Raw genomic sequence first — 16,725 nt, 5'->3', positions numbered from 1 at the left:
CGGCTGCAAACACGTGATTTCATGAAAAGCCCACGCAAATGTTTGGGAGAAGAACAACTGACACTACATCAACAATGCAATTTATAATTTAACGCATATATTATTTTGGTAACAATGGTAATGTCAGATACTAAAACATGTTGATGTAAATGGCTGAAAAGGGGGAATATAGAGTTCAGGAGCCACTGCTTCTCATTAAATTGTGTGGTTTTTTTCTGATTTACCGTAAGATTGTTTACAATTACTTAGTGCCCCCATCTGGAAGTGCTCAACTTAACCAGCAAATGAGAAATATCGCTTGTTTCTTAAAAAGTATTTTATTTTTTTTTTATACAAAGATATTCAGTTATACAAATGTTGGTAATCCAAATACATGTTGATTTTTAAATGTCCCAATTTAATGTATAGAAAAACATGCTTTATGTACATACAGTAGATCCTGTTACATCCCACAGAGGTTTAAGATGTAACTTTCATGGTAAAACAGCTTTTAACAATATTAGACTGGGGCATTGAAAGAGAAGCTCATGTTGTTCCAATACATACTGGACTTATACAAAAACACAAGCACTTGGGAGCACACAGCCGTTCGGTTCACTGAGGGACACCTCTGACATCATGGACTGGGATCAGGGTTAATATCATCGAGCTGCAGAGGCTACAGCTTTACTCTGCAGCTGTCACTCAAACACCTGACTCCACAGCCAGTGGTCTGAGGTGTCCTTCAAAAGTGATAGTGCAAAGGCTTACAAACTTAGCTACAACTACAGTGAAAGTACAACATATGCTGTATATGTTTGGATAATATATGGAAAATGTTGAATATAGTACTGCATAAAAAGTAAAAAGGATTATGTAACACAAAAAGCATGACAGATGGATCTGGCTTGATACGAGCACGCTTATTTCATTTTTTCCAGAAAGGCACGTACTTTCAATGGATCGTAGCCCCATGGACCCATTTCTCCCTGGAAAAGAAAAGAAAGATTTACTATCTTATTATGTAATATAAGTGAAACTTCTCTTTGCACACAAAATATAATGAATGGGCGAAACAATAAACAAGTTTAGGAGTAGGCCGTTTTAAATGAGCCGCATTTCTGGCATAACTAACAAATTTGGTAGTGTGCCAAGAGGAAGATGGTGTTTTCTCCACACGCGATGCCGTGAGACACACAGGACAATAAGACTGATAAGCCTTATGAATGTTAAACACGGAAAAAGAAAACACAATGTGTGGGAAAGTGTAAGCTACACTCAAAATGTATTAAATGTTCTACCTTATAGATGACTTTCCCAGCCTGCAGCACATACATTCTATCGGGCAGTGCTCCATACTTTATAGTAGTGCAATTGGACATTTCATCTACCACCACTGGACACGGGGGGTCTTTCTGAAACAGTATCCGTGCAGCAGACAACCGGTCTTCAAGGCCCTGATGCTGTTTTATGTCATAGTTGTTGGTAAAGGCCCAACCATCTGGAATACATACATTTACATTCAACAAAAGGCACATTAAGGACTGTTACAACTGACTGCACATTAAAATTCTCTTATAATGAGTTATCTTTTCATCAAAAGCTGTGTCTAAAATAGGACAATGCCCCCAAAGAAGCACCTGTACACATATTAACAGAGTGCACTAGGAGGGGAAGGGGCTCACCTGATGAGTGTGCTTCTGCAATGTAGACCACTAGAAAGTCTGCCACATCACTGAAATCCTGGACGAGTTCCTTAAACTCCCCAAGTTTGTACATGAACGGTGGTCAGGTGCAGCTGCCAAAGTTCAGGACCAGCGGTCTGTTGTCTGCACAGTAAAGAGCTCATTATTTAACATGAGAAACACCCAGTGACAGTAGCTTCATTTGCAAACACAAACCTTTCATGAATTTGAGGATGCTAGACTCCTGTCCTTCCATGGTGATCACAGGTGAGTCTGGAGCTGCTCCCCCCTCAAACGCCTCTTGCCCCATTGACAGCCATAAGATATGCGACACTGTTTTGATGAAGGAAAGTGACATGAAAGTCAGGCCCCAGTCTTCAAATGTGAAATTGGGGTTTTGTGTCATTGTTAACTTTTTTCCCATTGACAGCGTGACTTTCTTGAAGATGTTAGGTGAGACAAAATAAATAATCCTTAACGTCAAATTGAGGCTGACCATGTAGCCAAACATGAGTATCGTCGATAAATACACCCACAGTTTTTGAAGAAACATGATGGCTTCTTGGTGGCAGTATCGCTGTCCTCACAGCTTCTGTCACTGAACAGTCATCTGGCTGAAGAAAAACATGTCTGCTACCGCCCACTCTACACAAAAGTTTAGTAACCGCTGCGTTCACGGACCACCTCCGAGCTCATGTTCTTTTCACTACCTCCGTCAACGTATTTCATTTTCTTTCTTGTCAAGTGGGATTTGTAACATACACAAAAACTAAAACTTAAATAATTAGACTACTCAGCCTAATCAGCATTTCTCTTGTTTCTCTCAAGCAAAATATAGGTCTATGAGTAAAAAAACAGTTCATAATAAAACAATAGCCTACGCTTGTACTGCGCTTCACAGGCGGGTCAAATCGTTATACTGTCGTCACTATTCATTCACTCAATACGCAGTGGTGATTAAATACTTTGCTGCCCCGGGGTAGACTGACGGAAACTGTCAATCTGCGCCATGGGTTAAAGCGCACCATTTATCCTTACTGTCGCAATAATATCGAAATGCTGATATAAGTCTATTTTAATGGTGAGAAAGCTAAACAGACAGTTGTGTTTTATACGCTAGCTTAAGCCTGAAAAGTTTGAATTTCTCCCAGGCGCTTGACCGTTCTTAAATGCATCACGGCATCGATCCACGTTTGAGGTTTGTGTGGGCTTCATGAAACATCATCATGGATCTGCTCAAAATCATACTGTCCGAGTGTGTAGACTTTTCATATACCCGCCAGGTGGAGCTGTTGCTTTTGTTCTAACTTTTCTACTTGTACGAAGTGAGGTAGGTTTGGGTTTAGTTTACTTTAACAAGCGCAAAAACAGTTAGCCAAACAGATTTGGCGCATAGTCAGCTAGCCTAGCCTGCTTGTAGTCCGCATGTTGTAATGCATTTTTGCGCTGTTCAAAGACAGATCGTAACCAACTTGGAGCTAGACAGCCTAACCTTAATTTCAGTCACTACTGCGTCTCCAAGTAGGTTACATAGATCCATGGCCACATAGGATAAAGGGGGGCGGTCTCAATATTTGGCCCTTCTCTTGATTATGACATCATTTGAGGCACCCACGTGTAGCTGGGCAGTTACAGTGTGGAGTTACTGTACTATAGGCTACATCCTCCCTCGATACACTGGGACAGCCTCATTGGTGCGCGGGAGCTCGTGGGGCTGCAGCGTCACCGGTGCCAATCAGAGAGAGGCAGACGCGCGGGATGCTGATGACTGGAAGGATGCTGGTGATTTGGCACACACATGCGCTCACCTTGATAAGTCACCTATGTGAAAGGGAACCGATGGATGTTGATATCAGCGGATAGAACAGTAAGTGGCACGTTATTCTTTACATAATTATCATGCGATAATGTATTTAAATAATGTTTATTTTTCTTTATAAATTCCCTGTACAGGTAATGGGACCAACCGTGTGAGTTACATACAAGTCGCACATTAAATGCAGCAGGACTCCACATCGGTGGACGGGATGGTGAGCCATTGTCAAACCCCCACGTTTACAGACTTTACCAGCCTGTCGCTCTCCATGTACGGCAAAGCCGAAATCTGCGCGCGGAGACCGACCAGCGGTACCCTGATGTGTCGGAGCCCCCTCAGCAGCCCGGCGCGCATGAACTGCTCCAGTCCAAAGCATCTTAATGGTTCTGAAGAAAAAGTGCATCAATCCTGCAAAACTTCACGGAGTTACTTTTCTTCCCCACAACTTCAAGGTAAGCTCACAGTATATGTCATACAGATGTATCTTTATCACAACATTGATAAATAAGAAATAGTTTTTATACATTCATGACATAGGACTATTTTATGCCAAATATCAGCATAAAATATGTGTTATGTATAAATCATGAAAATAACTTTCCAATTATATTTTAAACTTTGATTATTATCCTATAGCAATAACATTATAGAGCTAGGCTTGATTTTATTTTACATTAATGTTGCCTTCTTTACACACCAGTGTTGAAAGTGGTACTTGCATGGGTCTCCACAGAAAGGAAGTTGTGAGGGGCTTGCTCTAATTATTACCCAGTCCTAAATTATGATTAGTCGAACCAGACTTTTATATTAGCAGTCATCCTTGCAGCAAGAAGAGGATCAACGGTTTTGATTATACTTTCTGCGTGCTAAACACAAACCAGATGTTTTTACTGAAAGTGTCTCAACATTTATGAGTCCTCATAGAGCAGCAGTGCCCCCAGCTCCAGCATCCCAAACAAAATCAATCGTCTCATTGTCTCCTCAGGCTTTTGAACTGCGTTTCCCGGAAAATACAGAAACAAGATTTGTTTGAATTGAGGACTTATAAAATGTGACAAGACAAGCATGCCTGTCTCAGGATCTAAGCAATACAAATAATGCGTTATATGTTTGTATGATTCAAATCCTAATAATTGTAGAGATAGAAAGAGAATTGTAGCCAGACTTTCAGTTAACAAACAGTTTAGTTGTTTACTTTCAGTTTTAAATTGAAATATGCATGAAATACTTTGCAAAAAGCCTGTTTGAGGAAAAGTGAATCAGCTGCCTCTTGGCCAGGACACTTTTGAAAAAGGCCTTTTTAATCTCAGTGAGGTTCTCCTGGTTAAATAAAGGTTAAATAAATAAACAAAATCAACATTTCTCATACAAACATGCAGATTTGTTAAATCCAGTTAAATGGGGTTTATTTGCTGGCAAAAAAAAATATATATATATATATATATATATATATATATATATATAATCATACATTTTTTTGCATCTTGCTTTTTAAAATCACAAATTCTACAATGGCTTTTGCTGATATTAAATTAGTTTGGCATAGTCTGAAATATTGCTGACTTCGTTGCATTTTGTGGTAATTAATTTTACAAAAAAATTGAAAAAATATAAAACAGTACTGAAGTTGTAGTGCTGCGAGCGCAGTCTGGAACGGGAGCGTGCTGCAGTTTCTTATGGCTGGAGCTCGGGAGCGTGACGCTGATCTTATTGGAGGAGGATGTTTGAGTTAGGACAGAGTGGTGACTCTCACTGATAAACGCAGGACTACGTCTGTTGATTCAAACTTTAAAATGCTGAGTCAGGCTTTCAAGTATTGGCTAGTGCGCTTCTGTGGTTTTTTGTTTTATTTATACAAACCAGTCGGAGAGCCTTTTTTAGGTATGTGGTCGGGCATCAGTTTCCAACACACTGTTTTTTCTTTTACTAAATCCACAAATGGACTTTACACATGCTTTAATGCCTTTGGCCCTTTCTTTGTTTTTAGAGCCATTTAAATATCATCAGTGGCTTGTTTTCAACTGATAATTGATACTCTAAAACCCAACCATAAAAAAAATAAATAAATTGTATTGATGCATCTAACATCTTTGGACATGAATAAAACCTAAATACTATTGACTCTGTAATGGAATATTATAGTTTGATTTATTTTCTAATTAAATATAATCATTTTAGATGTTTATTTCATATTTTTATGGTCCACAGGAAGATTAGCGACCACTATGGAGAAGCTAATGAGGATCCAAATAAAATAATACATATATTTAACATCAATCTTCTTCTATCTTTACTGTTTTTATAAGTAATTTTTAGCCTTGACGCATTTTAGATTGTTAGCTCTGCTTTTCTGAATTGATTCGATTCAAAACCTTTTGAAAGAAATGATGCATTGATTGATTATTGATGTATTTATTTTACACAACTTTAAAAGTTTACATAGATAAATGTTTATAAAAGCTTAATTTCATTTCACATTGAGAATTGTGATCTAGTTTGCTTTAGCTTCATTAAACATAAATCATCCTATCATAAGTGTTAGCACATTTTATGAGGCAAAGCTCTTGGGATTGAGTAAAAGCCAATTACGTTTCTGCATGTCATTACGTTTGGTTTGAAAAATAAAACATTTTTGAGTAGTTGCATTCTGTGGACAACACTTTGCCAACAACAACTAATGCAAAAGGAAAAAGTTTTAAACAACAGTTACAGGATACATTTATGTGACCCAGTGTGTACTTTTAGTATCAAAGGCTCTCCATGTCTGATCATAGAGCATTTGGTTGCCATGGTACATTACTGCTCTATCATATATCTAGACAAATCTATCAAACCTCTGTCCCATGTGTTTGATCTTGTGTGAGCTCAGTTGTGAGTAATACAGGGTGCTACTGAGAATGGTGCTGTGGTGTAATGTGTGCGGCATGTTGTTCCATTGATTCATAAAGCCCAGCACATTGATGATTGTGCACTGGAGTTCTCGTAAACCCCTGTAAATGTCTGTCTGAAGCTGGGGATGAGGAGGGATTCTGGGTAATGCTGAGAACACTTCCTGATGTGTGAGAGAGTGCTGGTCTGGACACCTGCTGAATCACCTCACTTGTGTGAGAACTGAAAATCTGTGACAGTATCTTCTGGATTCACTAAGATATTATAAAATATCTAATAATACAAGCTCTGTGTTGTTTATGTTAAGCGTCTGTGCTTCTCTGGTTAGCAACAGTTTGATTCTTGTGTTATGAATGTAGTATGGAAGAAGTGTTTTGCTGCAGCCAAAGGCATGCTGATTTACGTTTGACTGCCAATAAATTCAAACACTCAAAGCTAAAATATGATCTGGTTTGAGTAAGTGTCAAAATAGCTTTTGAATACCAGAGCTAACATGCTCTGGGCTACAATTTTATGAAGTAATAGCTATTTAGTTGGCAAAGACATACTGCAATAAAAACATATTTTTAGGTTAACAGTGTTTGTATTTTTGAAGTGGGTTAGACCATTTCAATACCAATAGAATGAGATCTATCTATCTTACCACAGGTCCACAGTCTGTGTAACTTTGCCGTTAGACGCAGCTGGCCTCGTCCAGACATTTTATGTATGACTTGCACACGGGTGGGTTTTTGATTTACATCTCCACTGTGCCACTTGCTGTTCTTGGCCTGACTCAGATTTGCTTCATCAAAGAAAAATGTGCTCCACTTTGACTGCAGCAGTTTAAGGCTTTGCCAGAGCTGAGGGCTGCTGCCTGTCAGCCCAGTGACTTTAGAACCAGGACTTAACACCAGGGCACTGTGGAGCTGTTGTAGAGAGAGGTTCTTAGCAGCTCTGTTGGCACAAGTTTTTGTTGAACGATAGTATTTAGCTGCATTTCTGCAGGCTGGTATGTGTAGATGAATCACGCAGCCAATCAGACATGGCTTCATCTGAGCGTCTGTTTTAATGCCTTCATTAGATGCAGCAGAAAGCAGCCAAAAGGTTTATCCTCTCTCTTGTTCACTCCCCGGTGCCAGGAGGTTGCCAATGGGGTAGTGCCCAGTCAGCGCAGTCCACTATTGGCTGGCTCAGCCCCAGAGGACTATGAAAGACATTATAAAGTCTAATAGTGCAGTTTATATATTTTATTAGAGCTCGTTAATAGAATCCCGGTGCTTTGGCAGAATTATTTATTCTCTAGTCCTGTTAAATGAATCCAGCTGCAGCGCTTGTATATTAACTCACTCATAACTAATAAGTGTGTTCACATCCATGGTGAAGGATAGCCAGTGGTCTGCTCTGAACAATGTGTGACTGGCATTGTACGCCTTAAAAAGTATGGAGGCTCACGTAATTAACAAGTGATGGGAAACACTTGATTATCCTGGTTGGCCTACTGCACAAGTGGACTTAAAATGTAAATATTGCCAGACAGAAAGAAGGAAAGATTGGGGAAAGCAATCCTTGTGATCAGATGAATGGTATATAAGAGCCAATTTGCCATACCTTTGAGTTACAGTATTTTTATAGACTTTTCACCAATTAATTTGGTCCATGTACATATTTATCTGGGATTTTTATGTGGTGGTAAAAAGCATTATCCTTTTTTTGCTGCCTCTAAACTTGAATCATCATGAATCATGTAAGACTTGTAAACTACACAGGAAGTTTTTTAAGTGGATCCATATTTCACACAGTAATTGCTGCAGTGTGTACTTTTCATTAACATGCTTCACATTCCCTCAAAGCCGTACATGTGATACTGCAGTGCATAAAAAAATACAGTATTAAACTCTGGATCCTATGGCTTTAGTGGTCGCCTCAACAACAACCATTTTGCTTGTTTTTTGATTTTTTTAATTTGATTTTACCTACATCATATTTTACTTGAATCACAAAGGCGGCATTTATTGATGTTATCTAATTTGCTCTTGTAACAATAAAATACCCTGTCTCTAACTGTAACTTGCTAACCATATAGTTTACACTACAAACATATTCTGAAATGCATGTGATTCTTTTATTATTTTAGCAGTACATGTCTTCTCTGAAATGTTGTTTTCCGCTTTGATCTAAATAATGATTTTAAAAGATAAATCGCAAATCTTAACGATACGTGACAGTAAAAACTAAACATAGCAGCTCTTTGTGTGATGGCTTTTAAATCATGAATCATAATAATAAAGGATAATAAGTCCATACTCTCTTTTATAGACAGTGCCTGAATAATTGCTGCATATAACCATGAGTTAAGCCAAATCATCACAATTAGGATGAGTAGCCTCTCGCTCTTCCCCTTTTACCATCAGTTTTGGTCAATATAAATCATACAACACAATGCATAGTTGTGCCCTACATGTGTGGTGCACTCACACCTAAACTGCTCACTACAGAAAGTTTGGCAGGAAGAGCATCTGATGTAAAATGTTTCACTGTGATGCCCTCAGATTTTGGAAGGGAAGAGCCAATGTGGATCTGTTGTGTTCATGTGTTTATTTATAGCCTGTTCCTCAGTGCAGCCAGAATCTCTTAAAGCGGATACACCGAGAGTTGCAGTGCACAAAACAAAGACACATGGTTCACAGGGCTTCGATAACCCATAAAATGTCTTCAGCAGGAAACGTCTCTGATATCTGACTATGAGGATTTGGCTGTACACGTACTCACAGAGGGAAAAGGATCAAAATGTCAAAAACAAATGTGTTTTTGTTTGTAGCTCATAATTTAATGACTAATAATGATATAATGAGCAGAGTGTTTTGAGTCTATTGCAGTTATGTAGACATTGTGTTATAATGGTGACTGTGCTACATTAGAGCCTTAAGTCCCAGGTGCCAGAGCGTTACAGCCAATAGGAAGCTAATCAACCATATTCATCTAAGTTTTCTTTTCTCATATTGAATCGGTTGGATATTGTCTGGCCCTGAGCTATTTTTAGGATTGACTACTGTTTTATTTATTGACAGAGCTCAAAGATATTGTTTAAATTTTGTACCAGTTACTCTTTGACAAAGGGCATTGTAAGACTCTGTTATTAAATCAAATTTGCATTTTGATTTCAACTTGATTCAATTAACTTAAGTGGGAAATAAAAAAAAAAACTAAACAATTAAATTCTGTGTGAAAGGTATGGGTGCTCTGTCTGTCTTATAAAACCTGGAGCAAACCTAATACGGGGCTTTTAAAACATGAATCACAAAACATTACTAAAAATTATGATAGGTGAAATATCAATACATATATGTTTCCCTATAATCAAGTAGTCCCATTCGTTGTTGTCAGTTAGGTGAAATTTTATCTTAACAGCCAAATTACGACACAGTAAGAATCTGATTATTTGCTGCTGTGATGGTGATTGGAGAAAAGAAGAACAAAATAAGGATAACCCCGGTGAACTTGAGACCTAAATGTGTAATCTCATTATTGAGTGTAGCGGCCCCAGCACAAATGCATCAGATGAGGAGATATTGTGGGACTTGTATTGCATCTGAGCCGTGCACTTGGTTTGACCTGGGCTCAGTGCATCAGAACTTGGGGCTGCTAATCTCTTACAAATGCCGGGAGTCTCCATGGCGGCCCTCACTGAGACGACTTAGTCAAAACAGCCTCTGCTCCTGCCTTAATTCAAACGCTGATTAACTAACAAGTACCTGCTGCCTCTGCCCTGCATTACACAGCCCAGTGCCTCTGCAGTGCTCCATGGAGTTTGACAGCGTGTGTGCTTTCTGTAGAGACACATAGGGCCTCATTGTTACAGATACACAGCATGTCATGTGCACTCTCCATTGTTGGCTCTGTGCTATGTTCATTGTTCAAGCTTTTTGCTACATCTGATGGCAATTAAAAGAAGGCAACTCATGTCAGTGAACAAAAAATGAGCAGAGATGATTATAGGACGTACAGTTGAAACCAGGAGTTTATATACACTTTAAAAAAAAAAAAAAAAAAAAAAAAAAAAAAAAAAAATATATATATATATATATATATATGTGTGTGTGTGTGTGTGTGTGTGTGTGTGTATATATATATATATATATATATATATATATATATATATATATGTGTGTGTGTGGGGGTGTGTGTGTATGTATATATATATATATATATATATATATATATATATATATATATATATATATATATATATATATATACACACACACACACACATATATATACACACACAATTTGGGAAAACCCAGATGATGATGACGATGATGACATGACTTTCTAATTGATTTACTGACAACATTTGAGTTAATTAGAGACACACATGTGGATGTATTTGAAGATACACCTGAAACACACTACTTCTTTGTGTAACATCATGGGAAAGTCAAAAGAAATCAGCCAAGATATCAGGAAAAGAATTGTGGACTTGCACAAGTCTGGTTCATCCTCAGTGCAATTACCAGGCACCGAAGGTGCCATGTTCATCTGTTCAAACAATTATACACAAGTATAAACACCATGGGAATGTCCAACCATCATACCACTCAGGAAGGAGACAGATACCAGAGATGAACGCGCTGAACAAAAGCAAAAGACTTTATGAAGATGCTGCTGAAGCTGGTAAGAGTGTGTCATTATACACAGTGAAACGAATACTGAAAACGGGGGTGGGCTGAAAGACAACTCTGCAGGAAGAAGTCATTACTCCAAAAGAAACATAAAAAGCCAGATTACAGTTTGTGAATGCACACAGGGGCAAAGACCTTATTTTTGAGACATGTCATGTGATCGGATGAAACTAAAATTTAACTGTTTGTCCATAATGAGCATCGTTATGTTTTGGAGGAAAAAGGGGTAAACTTGCAAGCCTGACAACACCATCCCAACTGTGCAATACGGGGGTGGCAACATCATGTTGTGGGGTTGTTTTGCTGCAGGAAAGACTGTTACACTTCACAAAATAGATGCATCATGAGGAAAGAACATTATGTGACAATAACTGAAGCAACATCTCAAGGCGTCAGCCAGGAAGCTTGGGCACAAATGGTTGTTCCAAATGGACAATGATCCGAAGCATACTGCCAAATTGGTCACAAAGTGGCTTAATGATAACAAAATCAATGTTTTGAAGTGGCCATCACAAAGCCCTGATTGAAAATGTATGGGCAGACCTAAAAAGGCATGTGCAAGTAAGGCGGCCTACAAACTTTGCTCAGTTACACCAGCTCTGTCAGGAGGAATGGGACAAAATTCCTGTCAACTATTGTGAGAAGCGTGTGGAAGGATATCCAAAACATTTGACCCATGTCACACAGTTTAAAGGCAATGGTACAAAATATTAATGGAATGTATGTAAACTTCTGACTTTGAAAAAGTTATGAAAAATTGTCTAAAAAAATCTCTCATTATTTGGCATTTAGCAAACAGAAATAATTTTGGTAATTCTAATTGACCTAAAACAGGAAAAGATTAGTCTGATTTCATGTCGGACTGTGAGAACAAAAAGCATATGTGTCTTTTTATATAGAGTATGTAAAGTTCTGGTTTCAACTGTATATATAAGATTTAAGATTTTACTGGTGGAGGGTCTGCCACCTGCTCGTGTCAATGCATATGTTATTGCTTTACCTGGTTTATTTTGCAGTGTGGCATAAAACTTATCTATCATGCATTGATTCAACTGCAGGTGTTTTCAGTGTTCAAACATACTGAACACTCTAACTTGGCCTTGTCTGTATGATTATATGCTTAATGTCATACTGTGATATATTACAGATAAAGCAGTCTCCATGAAGACAAGCAGGGGGCGGACCCTTCACCAGAAAAGTTACATAGCACCTGTAAGGAAGATAATAAAGATAATCGCATAGAATCCTAAGTTAATTTTGACCATCTTCTTCAAGTGTTGTCTCAAAGGATAGTGTCCCCCATTAGTAGTTTTTTATTGGCCTCACATACTGAAATTTTCAATGACTCACATAGAAAAGGGTGATACCCTGTAAATGTATTGATCTCAAAAAGGATATTTACAAGGAATGATTTTAAAAACTGGAAAGTTTTTACAAGATTGTAAAAATATGAAGGGTCAAAGTCAAGACTCCCAAAATGTCTCAGTTGGCTATAGTTTTATCTAAGAAGTAATGGTTGTATGTTTATAGTCATATGTGGTAAAATACGCAGTAAATCAGATCAAATGTCTGTACAGAAAATGTAGTGCCTAAAACTACAAGTCAATAGGCCTTGTCATCATGGCCTTGATTGCTTTCACTGTAAATGTAAATTCAATATAATGTAATGTAAACGCTGAGTGCTCATTTTTACAAGGCCAGACCTGTCAATGGTCTCAGAAATATGACCAATCTGAGCCAGTGTAAAGATGCCAGTCGTCTGTAAGCCGCGAGATCCGTGAAGCATCAGTGTATGTGCTCCACGGAGTGCCAAAGTACACTCATTTAACTGCACAGAAAGGCTTTACCCAGCGCCCGCATGTTTATCTTAGGGATGATGTCAAATGGCCAGAATTCATATTTCACATTGAATTTCACTTTAAGTTGCTTGCACTCATTTTTAATTTGTTCGGAAACAAACATTTGCATTTCAAAGTTTCTCAAATAAACCTAAATGAAAACGCAAACCCTTTTATAGGTTTGGAGGCTGTATTGGAAAACAGGTCATGGGTGAATATTTTTAATGGTTTGTCAAAGACTTCACGATGAGTGCCAGGTTAGGTGAAAGAGTTGACGCAGGGACGGGGCCAGTGCCTCTTGAGATCTGTTAAGCTCAGAGTCCAAGAGCAGCGCATTTAAGAGGCCAATGTCTCCAAATAAACTTTATTATTGTCTGATTAGGCGCCTTCTCACCTCCAAGTCATCCAAGAAACTTTCAACAACTGCAGCTCGCACTTACTATCCCACACAGAGAAGGCACTTAAATATAATTATGAAATATCGTAGCTGGATAACTTTCTTTTATATATTTAATTTTCATTGCCATATAAAATGCTCTTTGTGAATGTCTTAATTAATTGATTAAACAGCAATAGTTTCCAGATTTTATTTAGAGAATGCAATGTAACTGCATTGTTACTTAGCTTTTCCTTCTTCCCTAACCTAACAACTATGTGGACAATCACAGGAGGTAATTATTACTCACCCAGTTAAGTCAGTAACGCCATGATAACTTTACATTATATTTGTATGAATGTAAATGTTCAATTCAATTCAATAGCTCTTTATTTTCCCCCAACAAGCCAATTCAAGAGCAGTTCCACAATCACGTAAAAAACTAATCGACGGCCTCAGTGGAGATGCTGCTGATGACAAAAAGGTGCTCGGCTGAAAGGGGGCATTAAAACACCACATCAATAAATTAAGCTGGAAATAATTTTAAAAGATTAATTATTTATTATTAGTTATTATCATAGTTATTGTTAATGCATAAATACGATTGTTTTGTGAGCCGCATAGTTCTGTTGCACCGAGGCCAGTCACGATAATTACTATATTAACTTCAGTCATTGAGTAAACGATAAATGGGACATTAATTTTTGGGTTCAATATTTATCATGGCTCTTTTTCTTTGCTCTAGTGTGAAAATCTGTGTTATTCTTCTGTACTACGATTACATTTGAGCTAAAATGTTGGATACATAACGTCTGTGACTCATTATAGATACTACAGTGTTTCATTCTGCCTCATTTACGTATTTATTTTTTGTGGGAATAATCCTGATTTATGGTTATTGTGTCAGTGTGAAAAATATGTTTCAATATAATCGTCTATTGTCTACATTTACTTCAGCTATATATCATACTTCAAAATGTGTTATTGTGACAGGCCTAATTACACCAGTCCCTCCTTGTAAACATGAATATATCTTTTCACTTATATTTGATAGTTGTTACTAGAGTCCTTGCAGCAGTGTGATGGAAAGCTGACTTCTGTATCCTGTTGTTTTATTGCCTATAATAAATATGTTCTCCCCATAAGAGACAGACGAGGTTCTTATACAGTTAAAATACAGTATATTTGATCATAAAGCTGTTTGATGGTGGCCCTGTCGATCCTGTCTATGTCAACAGCGGCCTCTGGCTCATAAGATCGAATGTGTTTCCACTGGTGTCATTGGGTCCCATTTGTCATTCCCTTTACAAGCTCCAGTGGTGCGCCTCAGCCCAGAACTCTGTCACTGTGTCCTGGACAGTTTGCTCCTCTGGCCGTCCCACAAAGATGAGAAATATAAAGTGTTTTTCTTTCCATATTTGGCCCAGAGCAGTGTTGTGAAATGTATAAGCTCTGACTGTCCAGCTCAGGTTACTTTGTCAAGAGGGTGGTCCCATTGCAGACTTTGGTGAATGAGGACTCCCCACACAATAAAAGCCTCCTATTGCTGACTTCCTTTAGGTATGTGTGGTTTGAAACTCAACACAGGTTTGCTCAGTGGAAAACCGGAGGCCTGCTCCTATTTATTTTGTATATATATGAAAACCCCACTGTGGTGCCCCAAATAGTGAAGGTATTTTTAGACTCAAATCAGTTTTAATGGCAGATGTTTTGAGGTAAAATATTACTATTGTATATTGTTGAAACAAAATTACACTTTTAATTTGATGACTATGATGAAATTATTGTTTTGTGGTAATTAATCTCTGTTTTTCATTTAAGATTTGATGATAGATCTAGTTCTGCTGCTACCTGGACAGAATTGTCAATGAAAATATTTATATACAGGTTAACACATACCCTTTTAAATTCAACTTGTAAGTAATTTGAACTCAGAATTCAAGCTTCTTTTGGGTTTCTATGATTTCGAAGATTTTTTTTTTCCTGAAAGTAGCAATCTCTTTGTCTGCCTGCTCTAAAACAACAAAAGAAAAAATGTATGGAGAGGAATTCAAATTTGTCTTTCTCAAAACATCTGCCGTTGTTTAAAACAGCTTATATTTCCTCAGAGAAAAGCACTGAGGTTGTGTTTACAGTGTATAGGTAACAAAATAATGATTTTCAAATGTTGCTCTGTTCAAATGCTATCTAATTACTAACACTTAAATTCAACCTCTGTGTTGGACCGCCGACCATCAGGGGAGCTATATGCCAGACATTTCCTAGCTATGCGTTTCGATCTCCCTCTCTGCTGTCTCTAACCATTAAAATATACAGTAATTGCTGCAAATTGATCCCTTGTTATACAGAAGTCGTATAAATTGATGCTCTTGTCATATCAGGAAGGATGGAGGGGGGTGGAGCTCTGCCAAAACGAAGACTGAGTGTCTGTCAATACATCTGCTCCATGAAGATACTCCTATGTACTGCGGTGGAGTCAGACCACTGTTATTTCCAAGGAATTTCCTGCCATCTGTGTTCAATCACATCGGACTTGCTTGTAAATATTGGGAATTGGCTGCGGAGGACGTACAGAGTGCCCAAACCGCCAGAAAACACTGTCACAAAGATACCAACAATGGATCATTAACAGAGGATAAACAATGCAGACTTCATTGCACTGTGAATACAGTCTTTCCTTTCAACAGAAACTACATTCATCTGGTCTGGGCATTTTTAGAGTAGTCTTTGGAAAACATACTCGCAGGCATGTACAAACTATTGGCAGTGTGCAGTAGAACATTAGTAATGCAATCAGCAATAGTGCCTGGTTTTGTAGTAAAAGTAGGAGGAGTAGGAAAGAGCGTTTGTATAGGTAAAATGATTAGTAACTTAATTGTGGAAGTTGTAATTACAGTGGTTTAGCAAATACTTTACATTTACATAAATACACTTTACATACTTTTTATGTATTTATTATTTTGTATTTCTTCTTTTTTTTTGACATAATTGTACATAGCCTACAGGTTTTATGTACTTCTTTCCCTTCTGGCGTCAGCAGCGCTAATGCTAATCTAATTTAATAAACTCCCTCACAGTAATATATATTTTTACAGCTTTCGCCCTAAACAGAGCCTCCTCTCATGGTCCTGAGAGCTGCTTTAGTCCTGGTTTATTCACCTGCTCTATAAAGGTGTCAGTTTAGACGCGCCTCTCTCACTCAGAGCCAAATGCATCATGTCTTCTCTGTTTCTTCATAATTATGAGGCGCTCCTGTCAGATCCGAGGATGTGGTTTGGACCAGGATTTCTTATAAAACTTTGATAGTGTGTGATTAATGCTGGCTGTGGACAGCTTTGTGGGCATGGTGTGTTATGATAGGGATTGTCAGGATACAGATGTGGCCTGCTGTGTCTTTATGGTGTTTTCCCGACTGTACTTTTGTTTAGCTAACAAAAAAAGATTGACTTGATTGCACATCTGTTTATGACCATCTCTT

General features: G+C 38.0%; 2 protein-coding genes across 3 annotated transcripts in view; one reads left to right on the top strand and one right to left on the bottom strand.

The window, feature by feature from the left end:
• Positions 1–298: 298 nt before the first annotated feature.
• dio1 (iodothyronine deiodinase 1) lies at positions 299–2,329 on the bottom strand. 2 transcript variants are annotated; one of them, XM_055221394.1, is made up of 5 exons: positions 2,201–2,300; positions 1,881–2,103; positions 1,665–1,808; positions 1,281–1,480; positions 299–968 (listed from the first exon to the last, which is right to left on the bottom strand). In XM_055221394.1, the coding sequence occupies exons 2-5, from the start codon at positions 2,086–2,088 to the stop codon at positions 903–905; spliced, it is 618 nt and encodes a 205-aa protein (XP_055077369.1). In that variant the 5' UTR covers positions 2,089–2,103; positions 2,201–2,300; the 3' UTR covers positions 299–902. The 2 variants fall into 2 exon arrangements, with proteins under 2 accessions (XP_055077369.1, XP_033821393.1); XM_033965502.2 differs by having other exon boundaries at positions 1,881–2,329.
• Positions 2,330–3,310: 981 nt separating this feature from the next.
• LOC117369493 (zinc finger protein GLIS1) overlaps positions 3,311–16,725 on the top strand; it is a 57,905-nt gene continuing 44,490 nt past the window's right edge. The window contains exons 1-2 of the mRNA XM_055221044.1: positions 3,311–3,531; positions 3,618–3,932. Coding sequence (XP_055077019.1) covers positions 3,662–3,932 — 271 coding nt within the window. The 5' untranslated portion in view covers positions 3,311–3,531; positions 3,618–3,661. The remainder of the gene's footprint in view (positions 3,532–3,617; positions 3,933–16,725) is intronic.

This window comes from Periophthalmus magnuspinnatus, chromosome 4, assembly GCF_009829125.3.
Source record: "Periophthalmus magnuspinnatus isolate fPerMag1 chromosome 4, fPerMag1.2.pri, whole genome shotgun sequence".
NCBI lineage: Eukaryota > Metazoa > Chordata > Actinopteri > Gobiiformes > Gobiidae > Periophthalmus > Periophthalmus magnuspinnatus.
Note: the sequence above shows the minus strand (reverse complement) of the source record. Positions and strands in the feature narration are given on the sequence as shown.